Genomic DNA, 14,465 nt, shown 5'->3' with positions numbered 1-14,465 from the left:
GCAGCTGAAATTTCCATGAGATAAACTTTGAAGGACTATACGAAATTACCTTACCTTACCTTTATAATACCCCCTCCCCCCTGTTTTTCCAGATCTACCTTTTAAAAGATTTTGTGTTCATAATCTCTGTATGTATTCATTTTCTCGGAATTTTGAAATCTTAAAAAGGAGGTTGCACTGTAGTGACCCCTCCCGTCTGGGCAATTCATCCCGACTGTTAGAACACTGAAGCACGCCTGCAGTTAGTGGTGTCTTTGTAATGTCACTGTAATCAGGTTTGAACGGGTCTGTTGCTTTGACAAACTGATACATTGTATAATGGAACAGGGAGTAATGGCACGAGTAGCTTGAATTCGTTACCAAGACATGATAACTTAAAAGCTAATGGATAGTTAAGTACTCAACAAGCGAACACAAACCTGTTTGTCAAATGGACTTTTCGTCGACTTCGTAGGTGTCACAGACAGAAGCTTGGTGAGACAGAGAGAGAGAGAGAGAGAGAGAGAGAGAGAGAGAGAGAGAGAGAGAGAGAGAGAGAGAGAGTGGCAGACAGACAGACAGAAACAAAAACAGAGAGAAAAAATGAGAGAGAGAGAGAGAGAGAGAGAGAGAGAGAGTGGCAGACAGACAGAGACAAAAACAGAGAGAGAGAGAGAATGAGAGAGAGAGAGAGAGAGAGATAGCAACAGACAGACAAAGTCACAGACACACAGACACACGAACCAAAAGTGGGTGCCACCCAAACTACGTCACGATGTCTGATTCGTTGAAATCACAACAAATCTCAATTATGTACATCGAATCAAACACCGCAGCTGGCTCCCACCCGGTTGGTAACTTTCTCATGCACATATGCCCTGGTATCCAGTCAAATGTTTCACACAACACAACTTCACAATATCCACCCGATCGAGGATAGAGAGGGGAGGAGGGCGCAGGAATGAAGGTCAAATTGACCGATTTCAAAGGGACACCTGTATTGTGATGCGCCTCCGGGTAAAGAATACAAGGTGTTCTTATCGTCAGATCCTGTTATGTGTGATAAATATACAACAAAGAACAAAAGGTCTTCTGTTGCCCCTTGATAATGTAAACCTGATTAAAGCATACCTGTCGCAGAAACCAGGACATATTGGCGGGTGACCTTTAAAGCACAGGCACCACTGTATTGACAGCATCTCGTTTAATACTTATACATGTACCAGGACTATTTTTTGTCTCTGATCACGTGCCTGCATCCAAAGTCACCTTACTCTGGTCGCATTTCTGGGAGAAACGAGCCGAGTCTCATAAACGGTAGATATACCCCGAGTACCCTTAAGACTGTCTTCTTCGCTCTTGTCCAATTTCACGTCTGCCTCGATTTAGGTTGAAGGGCTCTCAGTCCGGCTTCAAACTCTAGCCAGACCTTTTCGACACTTGCATGCAAGACGGTCGTATTGCAATTGTTTTATGTGTACTAGATAAACCTCTTAGCATTGAAACCCACAGCGTTGTAAAAATTCATATCTCTTCAGTTAATAAAGAAAAGTGATTCGGGACTTCTGTTGAACACTTCGCTATATTTATGTAACTGTCGATTATTATGATACTCATATATATGTTATATTGCTTACTGAAAGTCCAGTGTGTGCTTGGTTGTGTGTTGAGGTACTGTATATCGTCATGGTGAATGTATATGTATAAAAAATACTTCGGAAGTTGAATATTGTGAATACAGCACAGTTCAGCTTCTCATGCCATATGTTGAATGAGACATCCATGATGTTCAAATGATCACAACTTTAAAACGTGTTGCTGTTGCAAGGAACAATGAGTTTCAAGAAAATAATTAACGCCGGGGGTCCAGGGAGCCGCGTAGGTCCCCTAGCAGGGCCGAGGAGTTTTGGCCTTGTAAATATGAATGTAACCACCTCTGGTGAAAGGTACATTGTGCATGCAAAGATAAAGACTAATTTGTTCCTCTCACCTGGGTTAAACTAGCATTTTCGTGTGTAGTTTTTTTGTTTTTTTGTTGTGCTTTCGAGGAAATCCGTGAAATCGCGGAGATTTGGATTGCCTGGTTAACACCATTATTTGTGTTTTATTCACACACACACACACACACACACACACACACACACACACACACACACACACACACACACACACACACACACACGAAATTTATCATAAAACTTTATTGGGTCTAATCACTCATGCCACACAAATAACAAGTTTGCATTAATTAATTAATTAATTGATCAATTCAAATAGGCAATGGTTTAAATTAAAGCAGTGCTGGCTCTCCACTGCAGCACTTTATAATACACTGGTTATTCGCTGTAACCTCTCTGACAGGAACAACGCATACCAACCCACTATCATGGGGCCAACACAGTTACCTTTGCATAACCATACACCATGAAACACTGAGTAGCACTGATTTAACAATGCAATCATCTCATCTCTTAGAGAAAAAAAAATCTTACATAGATCTTCAACGGTGTTCGTAGTGATACACTCTGCAACACACTCATCATGACATCTCGTTCTTCAAAAACGTATATATTATAAAAACGTGTGTATATATCTTCTGTCACTGTAATGTGTTCACTGCCATAGAATCTTCATACTATGCTTTGTTGTATACATGACGCACATACTTAAGAGGTATTAATTATTATTCTCATGAATCTTTATAATATGCTTTGTGTGTCTACACACAGTACTGTAAGTACACAGGCATTCACAATAATTCCATCAGGTTGCAGATCTGCCAACTGTCTGATTATATGGTGCCCCATGTGGAATACCAGAACACGAATCAGCAAACACTTTCAGCCCAGAAGACTTGCTTCTTCCACTGAAATAAGCACGTGGGTGGGGGATTTTGGAGAGAGTGCAACCGTTAACTTTGTGAATCAAACTGCTTTGCATTTTTCTGTAAGCATACCCGTAAACCATGTCGACCTCGCCATCTTTCTCCTCCAAGGAGTAGAACATAACACTTCCGCAAACCCCAATATAATTAAATATAACACAATATTTGAACACTCCTTCAGACACCATGCATGCTCCACCATGCGTGCTTGGATAGTGGATTTCGCTTCAGACAAACTTCTCTAAATATGAAACTCTGATCAAGACAAAATGGCTGAGACTTCTCAGCTACACATCCTGTGTAACTCTCTGTTCTTTTACGGAAGATTGAACTCTCCTCAGTAGAAGCAATCAGAACACTCTCAGGCATTTTGTCTTGCAGAATTCCACAAGTGAAGTGTGGAAGAATCATTATATAGCCTCCGTCTGAAGTTGCACTCAGAATTACGGACTTGTGAAAAATCACTGTAAACATTTGCAGTTGTATAATTTCAATGTGGATACTGTTTCAAGAGTGGCTTCCTCTATATTTGAGAGAGGAAGAGACAGGCAGTCAGACCCACAAATACTTCCATTTTTCATTACTCAGGTTGTAAGGATTTCTATGGAAAGCCAACAGGGTCACCCTTACTCTCAGATTGTCGTTCATCAGAAGGGGGGGAATACACGAACAAAATAAAACGATCGGAAAAACAGCTGAAATATCAAATGAAAAACCACAGATTGAACTGATCAATATTTACAGTGATGATTATCGGAGAAAATCAATCAATATTGAAACAAATCAATGATAACCTTTCTGACAGAGTAAGCATTTTTCAATGCTGACAGACTACTGTACTGATGACAACAATCATGTGGATATCACAAATTCACTTTCTACATTTTGACAAAGACATTGATCAAGTCATTTTTCATGATTACTTAAACCTGTCTATACATTTAAATGAAACTTTACACTCCTGATTAACTTCAAACTAACACTAAATCTTTAACTTAATAAGCCAGTAGTGAATGTACTTCAAAAACAGCCTGAAGTTAAGTTATGCTCAGGTGGCAAGAAAATAAAATGCAAAAACTGATTTGACAAATGAATATATATATATACAGTCAGCGATAGCGTACAATGTTAGCAGAAACGAATGAGTCTACTGGTTACCGTTAACTAAAAATTGCTAATACATAGAAATGAAACAAGACATCTGATAAATCGTCAGCGCTCAATCACAATCCTTCTCACAAATTCATAGTAAACTCCCCCTTTCCAACTTCTGTGAGCGCAAGCAGATTAACACGTTGCTATACCTATGAGAGTTTATACGACATTCCCTTCCCACTCGTGACACAATATCATATACAACACTTCAATGTATATGTACACCCATGAACTATTCTATCACAGAGAAACATGTGTCACCCCGATTAACAGCATATCATCAACAAATCAATACAGGTATATCAAATAAACATGGTAAGACCAAACACAGCAAAGGAGCACGTGTTGAATTAAAGAAAAATATAAAGAATAATGACAGCAAGAGAAAAGATTATCTGAATACACATCACACACACAATCATGATAAAAACGAAATCAAACCAAACAACCAAAATTTGGGACAATCAACAACAAAAAATACATTTTCAAACATAACTGGGAGAAAAACAAAAATCACAAAGAATGAAACATCCCATGTCTTTAAAACAGACAAATTATAATTTATCATGAATATAGGTTTTTTTTCTGAACCAAGATTACTTTAAATATGTTACATATGAAGCAGCACTCCAAGACCAGAGCAGAAATGATAGGGTGGGGTGGCTAAGGCTGGGATGTGCTGAGTGAAATAACTGAAAATCACACTGTCTGATAGTACCGTATTTGACGGATTACAAGACGCACTGTTTTATAAGCCGCACCCCCGACTTTTAAAAAAAAAATTGGGAAGAGCCACGTATAGGCCGCGTCACTATATTAGCCGCCGTCGAAAAAAAATATAATCAGATCGTGTCAATCAATGAAAACAACCAGGCAAACGATAGTACGGTATTTGGCGAAATCGGCTCCGAGAATAAACAAGTGAAACAAAGAAGAAAAGTGAAAAAGTTTGAAGAAAAATATCACACACACAATTTGTAACCAACACACACATGTAGTCCCGCCCGGAATAAGCTTTTTTGGGATGATTTACGACTTTTGCGCACATTTCGAGCAGACGAAAACACAACATGGCGGCTCTCGCTCCTCCAACTATCGCGAGACACAAAAAAACGAAATCTCGCGCGCGCGAGATCCTGATACATCCGGTGTTTCTCTGTACGCTATCTTGTCACGACGACTTGTTGACAAACGAAGATTCGCGAAAGAAAGAGAAAAGCGCCGAGTCTTGAGTAGAGAGCTAATAAAGTACTGGTAATCGCTAATCGAACGAAATGAAAATCCGCGGCGACTTCCATTAGGTGAATGCTATTCAAGTTTAGGTAACGTTTTAGCCGCATCTTTTTATAAGCCGCAATGCGATTTTTTTTTTTTAAAAGTCGCGGCTTGTAGTCCGTCAAATACGGTAATAGTAACCAGAACGGAATTACACGTTTCTGATTGGTTTCTGATAGAGATGCTGAAATAAATGTACACAAAATATAAAAACTCTGACTTTTCTACTTTGATAATAATAAATAATGCGTCTTTTGTCAATGTGAGATATCATGATGATCAGCAACGCAAAACAATCGAACTCCATCAACACAAACTTATTTACAAGGTGCAGTCTGTTAAAACTGATGAGACTAAAAAACTGAGCAAACCACTTGAGGAATACTTTTTATCAGTTCACACCCAAATTCCACCGCCCAAATCATTTATGCTTGTTTTTCATTAGTTTTAAGCATTCTAAGATGTGTCTGAAATCCCTGCGCCTTGAATATGTGCGCGATATAAATTGCATAAAAATAAAAATAAAAAAATAAATCCCTGCGCTTAGAACTGTACCCACGGAATACGCGCGATATAAGCCTCATATTGATTGATTGATTGAAAGTAAAAAACAAAGCGGGGTTCTTCTCAAACCAGAGGACTTGCAAAAATGCTTTCTTTCTTTATTTGGTGTTTAACGTCGTTTTCAACCACGATGGTTATATCGCGACGGGGAAAGGGGGAAGATGGGATAGAGCCACTTGTCAATTGTTTCTTGTTCACAAAAGCACTAATCAAAACTTTGCTCCAGGGGCTTGCAACGTAGTACAATATATTACCTTAATGGGAGAATGCAAGTTTCCAGTACAAAGGACTTAACATTTCTTACATACTGCTTGACTAAAATCTTTACAAAAATTGACTATATTCTATACAAGAAACACTTAACAAGGGTAAAAGGAGAAACAGAATCCGTTAGTCGCCTCTTACGACATGCTGGGGAGCATCGGGTAAATTCTTCCCCCTAACACGCCGGGGGAGCAAAAATGCTTAAATTTGAACCACTATATTTTCAGCTGTATCATCTTTTGAATCATACATAATTTTGTACTGTTATCTTCCGCAATATTGGCTACAAATAGGTTTGGAACAAAATATTTTTGGCAATGAGAAATATTTCACAGACGTCTATTTTGTTCTCCTTCATGTAAAGATGCACAGGAAAAATTTCTTGACATCATGAATTTCTCAGGAAAACATGACAGGTTAGAACAAATTTAAAGTTGTCTAATTCTCCTATTGACTAGTGTAGGTCTGGCCATAAATATTGTATACACAGAAGTGTGCTTTTATAAGCGTTTCTTTGTGCATCAAGAGGCATTGATGAATGGCGGAGAGAAGCAAGTAATGTCATTAATATCTTTACACATTATATTTCAACCTTGGTTATAGAATTGTTTTGGGTTGCAAGTGACTACAAAACTGTTAATTCCTTTCTTACTTTCTTTATTTGGTGTTTAACGTCGTTTTCAACCGTTCAAGGTTATATTGCGACGGGGAAAGGGGGGAGATGGGATAGAGCCACTTGTTAATTGTTTCTTGTTCACAAAAGCACTAATCAAAAAATTGCTCCAGGGGCTTGCAACGTAGTACAATAAATGACCTTACTGGGAGAATGCAAGTTTCCAGTAAAAAGGACTTAACATTTCTTACATACTGCTTGACTAAAATCTTTACAAACATTGACTATATTCTATACAAGAAACACTTAACAAGGGTAAAAGGAGAAACAGAATCCGTTAGTCGCCTCTTACGACATGCTGGGGAGCATCGGGTAAATTCTTCCCCCTAACCCGCGGGGGGTATCCGTTAGTCGCCTCTTACAACATGCTGGGGAGCATCGGGTAAATTCTTCCCCCTAACCCGCGGGGGAATGTTCATTCCTTGTTTATCACTGATGCGTATCACAAAATATGCCAAGGCAAGTTCAAATAATGCTACAAAAATAGTTTCACTTATTTCTTCTATTGCACAAAATCATCTATAAGCCTCTCCACATCCAAACACTCTGTCACAAAAATAAATAAAGTAAATGATTACCCTATTTTCAGGGTCATAAGGCGAGACTTTTTTCCTCGAGTTTGACCCATGTGCCTTGTATAAGAAGCGCCTAATCCTGTATGAAATACCAAAAAGATCAAAGAGACCGCCTGAGTACCAGTCAAACAACTTGTGATAATGCATGTTTATGCTACTAGGTACTACCCTGGCCAAGTTTCCTCTCAAGACATCAAAGAGATGCCCCATAGGTTAAACTCGGTCCCTGACCCCGGTGCAGGAAGTGTTTCCTCTCTCAGATTTGACAGGGGAACCACCTCTCATAGCTAAAACTGGGTCATTGACCCCTGGGAAGAAGGTCAGTGTCTATATACAAGGCAACCCAGCTATCACAATGGACCTGCCTTTGATCTCGCGGCACACACAGAGCACACATATTTCCACTCTGTATTCTTCCTTTGATGTGCGGCTTATTTTCATTCTTCGACCGTTTGTTACTGGTATACTTTTTCAATTTTGGTGCGCCCTATCGGCCCCCTGCGCCCAATGGGTGACTGGATTACAATTTTTTTTTAAAAGAAGGGTATTATTTAAATAATTTATAATCTAAAATAAACGCCTTATGCGCTGTAGCGCCTTGTAACCGGAAAATACGGTAGATACATTCCAGTGTTTTTTCCAAAGCATATCCTTCCAAATAAATTCAAAGAATAAGCACACTCCTAGATCTATATGACCTTAGAACACCTTTCTTGGGAAAAGAAAAATGACAGCTTATTTTATATATTTATTATTTAGCTCAAAAACTGGAAACACTTCAAATAGAAGAAAAAAAGAGACAGCTTTTTTTTTTTTTTAGCTCAAAATTGGAAACACTTTAAACTGAAACAAAGGACAGTTAAAGTGCAATAAAGGATCAGAGAAAATAAATTTTTGAATTTAATCTCAATTCAACAGACACATTTCCTCTTTCGATCAGACACACAGGTTTGTTTGTTTTTTTGGAGCAAAAGTCTAAACAGCACAGTGTGGAACAGCAGATAGATGTAGGTGCGTTTACAGAATCAAAAGCGTTTTAGCAGAAATAAATAACAGTAGCAATTGGCAAGACTCGGTCATTTAACCGGTATCAATTAAGAAGCAACAGAATAGTTCAAAGTGGATCATATTTTCTTTAGTCATTTAGTCAAACATCTGCGGTGACGCAGAAAGACCATTTATGCGTCTCAAAGATTAACATAAGCATGGTTGATTGTACTATGCTGGCAGTGTATAAAATAAATAATACATGTTAATACAAAATATCATTGATGTACGCTTGAAAAAAGGACCTCAATAAAATACAATTATTTAGCCCTCAATGGTAAAAAATGCCTTTTTATTTCAAGCAGCTCAACTAATCAGAAGAGATATTGGCAAATGTGTGCAATTTTGCATTTACAAAAGTAGGGGCAAATATTTAACTCAAAATCTCCTTTTGCATGTCCAAGTGAGTGAAGACAATCATATCCATGCTTCATTTCAACAACAATCAGTAACTGCTACTTCCATCCCTTTAACCTCTTCACTGCCACAGTATAACAGCATTTTGGTATTGCTGTGTGCCAGGGCAAAATTTCGCTTTCTTCGGTAGGTTCACTAATCTGTTCACTGCTCGATCATTTATTGAGATATCTCTTAGATCTTTGGCATGTGTTTTGCTTATACCCTTGGCTATTATATGATGACATGATCATTGGACTTTGTTTGTGATTGTTATAGTAAAAATTGACATAATGAGATTTTCGTCAAAAATTACAGTTTCCGGACTTACACACACACATTGACACACATTGCATCACGTAAAACCACACAAAACACTGCTAAAACTGGTGTCAAACATCAGGTACTCACATTACAGCCCATAAAAGTATTCTTCTGTGTGGTAATCCATAAATCACTTCTTGTAGAGCTTCCAGAACACTGTATCGCTTGAAAACAGATCTACGAGTTGAGGTCTGACTTTCAGCCGCCATTGTGAATGGCGAAAATTCTACAACACGATCATGGGTTTTTACACACGTGGTAGTAGCTTCAGTAACTTATCCGAACGGTCTATGGGAAAGAACTGTGTTTAGAACCCCTACAAGTACTTGGACAGTGGTTACCTCCCATTTAGTTTTCAGAAATGTCCTGAAATGTTGATGACACAAATCCCACGTACGAGATACGGTTATGGGCGTACGAGAAACCGAAAATGACCACGTATTACATACGGGGTGGGCAGTGAAGGGGTTAAGAAAGAAATTGGAAGTGGGAAAACTTGAATCAGAATGGGATGCAAACCCTCAATTGGCTTCATAAACTTTTCCATGCTATAAACAGTAGCTTTTTTTTTTTAATCTGAGCAAGCTTGCACGGATAGCGAAGACAAAATTTACAGAAACACTTTTTGTTTTTAGAAACTTGCTCATCTTTATCATACATGTACTTCTGTTTTGTCATTTATTTGTCAGTCTGTCTAGAAAATCCTGAACATAATTATAAACAGAACAAAAAGTACTTGTGAACTGATCACAAAGATGAGCACTCAAACAAGAAAATTAGACAACATCAAGGCTGACAGGCCATTCGAGATAGAAGAAGAGGACAATTACTCTAAAAGTAGTACTAGTTGGTCATCTCGTATGATGTACACTTCATTCAAAAGTAGGGCAGGGATTAAAAAGAACAACTTCTGAGAAAAATCACTGGATAGCATCACAGAAACATTGCAAGCAAGTGAATATTGAGCAACACAAAACTGAAAAAATCAGATTATGCAACCTCATATTTTTAAACTGGAGCTTGGAAAATATATTATCCACCTTTATGCTCAGGGAGGATACCTTCAAACATGGAACTATTATGGTTTGTCGGGAGTTCTAGGCTTATTTTTTGTCTTCATGCTCAAGCATGGGGAACTTCAAAAATAGAAAATTATGGTTTGGATTTCATGCTATCACTGTCACAAGGTGGTAGGTAAAATGATCATGCACTCACATATTTATGCTGACACAGGTATATTAGTTTACTTGCTGCTATCATATAAATAAAATATCTACACAAAAAACTTATAAAGCCCTATCAACAAAAAGAGGTGGTTATATATTGCCACTGACTCTCTAACGATAATTATGAAAAACTCACTAACATAAAAATAAACTTTCCAAGAAGGCAACAGTAGCCTAACTTACATAATGTGTATGATTCAATACATCATTAACATTGTACATCATGTCAGCTCTTATATGAATCAAAATAACATGCACAACTATATAGATTTTGAATTCCTGATGTCAAATGCTCACAAAATGTACAACCTTCTTGTGATGGAACACAAACAATGATGTAAGTCAGGAAGAAAAACAAAACAAAACAAATCTGCAGTATGACTGATGCAAGGAATTTAACATAAAGTATATAAAAATATACTTAAAATGTTACCAATTTAATTAATCAAAACAAATATGTTTTTAAAGCTGGCATGTTACATTCACAACTATACCTCTGGTTAACATATACTTGAAAATCTAAAAACATTATGGATTTACCCCTGAGAAAAGGGTGCTATTCTGGTATCTACAATATTCACAAATTCTATTTCTGTTTTCGATGTGTAGTCAAAGAGAAGTTATACAAAGAACCAGCTGCTTAAATTCACAGCACAAAAACTAAAAGAATCTGACTGCAACTTCCAAACAGAAAAAAACCCAGATGCACGGTACATGTATCTGCAATTTGAATCAGAGGTTAACAGAACCAATACCGCTTATCAAAAAATAACACACACAAAACATAGACTTCTTAAAGAGTGCACTAAAAGCGGCAATAAAACTTTCAGTAAAATTGGTTAAAAAAAAAGCCCTTCGAAACAATTTTCTATCAAAACTATAATTCAAAGAAATGAGAGAGAAAAATCCACACATGCTATTTCACAATATCCAGCAGACACATGCAATCTAAAGTCCAACAGCCCCATTAAGATGCCTTTCTCACCATAACAACACACACAGCCTTATAAATGAACCAGTAACATATCAACCTCCTTCGTATAGCCATCTCAAAGGTGCTCGGCGGAACACAGCAATATGTTCTGGAAGCAAGTCAGAATAAAGCTGATCAAAACGCCACGGAGGTTACAGGTTTCAGCTTCAAACTTTGCACACTCACACACACACATATGCCATGCTGCACACACAGTTTCAGAAGGAGCGTCTCCTTCACACAAACACGCACACAAATCATCAGCAATGTTATGGCAGAAGTCCTTCTACCAGTCCCCTGATTCTCGATCCTCATCCCACCACACATAGATGAGGAATTTATTTTTTTAGCTGTGATGAGACACATCCCCTCATCATTGGTTCCACTGCAATAACGAGGCGGCGATCAATTTGGCAAAATAAATCACTGCACTGTATAAACAGCAGTCTTGGGACGAGGTTCACGTCTTTTTGTGACAAATCCAGACACCATGTACGTAGCCTGCGCTTATTTTGGCGTTAAGCCAGCAAACAAGTCGGCATTCAGGTACAAGCTGCCTGCAGTCATTATCAAGTACTCCAACTTCCTCGTGAGAACTATTAAGATGCAAGATATGCAGAAACTTCCTGTCTTCTGAGTGTATAGTGATTGCGAAGAGCTGCGCCTTCTCCAAAAGACCATTCGTCGTTTCAGCAATATCTGGAGAAAAGCTGACTCTGATTCCATGCAGGAGTCAACATTCTCCTATATCTGTCAGGTGTTTAGTTTCTGTGTGTTCATTATTGCAATCAAGATTTTTTTTCAAGTTTTAATTTGTTGGGTTTAATCCTGAACATCATAACACAACAGCTGTACATACTGTAAAAGCTTAGGACTAAGCTGTCTTACGCATTCCACAAGTTTTTTTGCTAGTGTAGCTTTTTGCTGTTTTTGTGTGTGTAATTTTTTAATTGAATATCTCTATAGTCTTATGAAACTGTCCACAGTTTAACAATTTACTGTGGAGACATAAAGAGCTTGAAGCACCTGCACAATGTAAACCTTTTTTTTTTTTCATTTTAACCTCAAGAAATGTGCTTGGCAAATATTTAGCGCAATTTTGTTTAATTTCTGAGCTCCAAATGGAACAGCAGATCTATTAACATGCCTTTTTCTTTTTTTTTATTATTAAAGTTTACCTTTACTTACTTCCCTTAATCCACAACATCTTGAGTTTACTTCCAGGCAACCACATCTTGGCCAAAACCAAATCTTAATTTGCCAACATCTTGTAATTCACTTCTAAGCCATAAATAAACCAGGCAACTCCTGAATTCTGATTTATTCACATCTTTCAGCTCTCCCCTCTAATTGGCGGCAGATTTCTACAAACTATATCACATTTCTTTTCTTTTCCCTGTCTGCTTCACTTTAGTTTTTTCACAGACAAGTCCCTCTCCTCTTCAGCTTTTACACTTTGGAGTCCTTGCTGTCCAGGTCAGAAGAGCTGAGACGCGAGATGTCGCTGGGAGGGTCGATGACGATCTCGGGGGCCTTGATCAGGTTCTCCTTCTCGCCCTCCTCCTCGTGGTCGTCGATGTAGAACTTGACGGGGGTGTTCTTCTTCTTGCTGGGGGTGGTGCCCTCCACCGGTTCGTCCACCTCCATGATGGCTGGGCTGCTGCGGCCCTGGTCGCCCCCATTGATGCCCCGCGACTTCTTGCTGTGCTTCTTGTTCTTCCTGTGGGCAAAGTCAGTGAAAAGAAATTAGTTTTTCTTGTACCTAATACAGAGGAACCCCCTTTTTACATTTAGTCAAGTTTTGACTAAATGTTTTAACATAGAGTGGGAATCGAGACAAGGGTCGTGGTGTATGTGCGTGTGTCTGTCTGTCTGTGCGTGTGTGTGTGTAGAGCGATTCAGACCAAACTACTGGACCAATCTTTATGAAATTTTACATGAGAGTTCCTGGGAATGATATCCCCGGTGGGTTTTTTAATTTTTTCGATAAATACTTTTGATAACGTCATATCCGGCTTTTTGTAAAAGTTGAGGCGGCACTGTCACACCCTCATTTTTCAATCAAATTGATTGAAATTTTTGTAAAGCAATCTTCGACGAAGGCCGGACTTCGGTATTGCATTTCAGCTTGGTGGCTTAAAAATTAATTGATGACTTTGGTCATTAAAAATCTGAAAATTGTAATAATTGTTTTTAATATAAAACGATCCAAATTTGCGTTCATCTTATTCTACATCATTTTCTGATTCCAAAAACATATAAATATGTTATATTTGGATTAAAAACAAGCTCTAAAAATTAAAAATATAAAAATTATGATCAAAATTAAATTTCCAAAATCGATTTAAAAACAATTTCATCTTATTCCTTGTCGGTTCCTGATTCCAAAAACATATAGATATGATATGTTTGGATTAAAAACACGCTCAGAAAGTTAAAACGAAGAGAGGTACAGAAAAGCGTGCTATGCAGCACAGCGAAACCACTACCGCGCTGAACTGAACAGGCTCGTCAGTTTCACTCCGTTATGCACAAGCGGCGGACTACGGTCATTGTGAAAAAATGCAGTGCGTTCAGTTTCATTCTGTGAGTTCCACAGCTTGACTAAATGTAGTAATTTCGCCTTACGCGACTTGTTAAGTACTCCAGGCATCTCCGGACATCTGAGGAAATCACGACTTATAAAGAAGGGAGTCTTAAAATAGTGATAAATTTACGAAGGCTATGAAGAGAAAGTCTGATAAAAGAGGGTTTAAAAAGGGAGGAAGTCTTCAATTGGGGGGTCTTAAAAGGGGGTTCCCACTGTATCATCAAACTTCTGTGCTTATGATTACGGTAATCAAAATTCTGCAGTTGAAAATCACAAGCATTCCACACTGCCAGTTTTCTTATATATCTGACTTTGAACAAATACATTCTGTTTTAAGATAAGGCATGAATAAAGCATAGAATGTTTTTTGCACAGGTAACTTTCACCTAGACTCTGATTTCAGCAATAAGCAAAAGGCATGCAGGTTGGCCATGGGGTATTGCTAAATTGAAGTGCATGGTGTGTGTGTGTGTGTGTGTGTGTGTGTGTGTGTGTGTGTGTGTGTGTGCGTGCGTGCGTGCGTGCGGTCGTGCATGCGTG

The 14,465-nt window shown here is 38.3% G+C and overlaps 1 protein-coding gene across 3 annotated transcripts in view; it reads right to left on the bottom strand.

Annotated features, from left to right (window-relative positions):
• Nucleotides 1–2,162: 2,162 nt before the first annotated feature.
• The window catches only part of LOC138959111 (sodium-driven chloride bicarbonate exchanger-like), a 133,376-nt gene continuing 121,073 nt past the window's right edge, over nucleotides 2,163–14,465 (bottom strand). For all 3 annotated transcript variants that reach the window (XM_070330460.1, XM_070330462.1, XM_070330461.1), the window contains one exon: nucleotides 2,163–13,055. In XM_070330460.1, coding sequence (XP_070186561.1) covers nucleotides 12,785–13,055 — 271 coding nt within the window. In that variant the 3' untranslated portion in view covers nucleotides 2,163–12,784. The remainder of the gene's footprint in view (nucleotides 13,056–14,465) is intronic.

Source organism: Littorina saxatilis, linkage group LG2, assembly GCF_037325665.1.
Source record: "Littorina saxatilis isolate snail1 linkage group LG2, US_GU_Lsax_2.0, whole genome shotgun sequence".
Classification (NCBI taxonomy): Eukaryota; Metazoa; Mollusca; class Gastropoda; order Littorinimorpha; family Littorinidae; genus Littorina; species Littorina saxatilis.
This window is presented reverse-complemented; position numbering and strand designations above follow the sequence as displayed.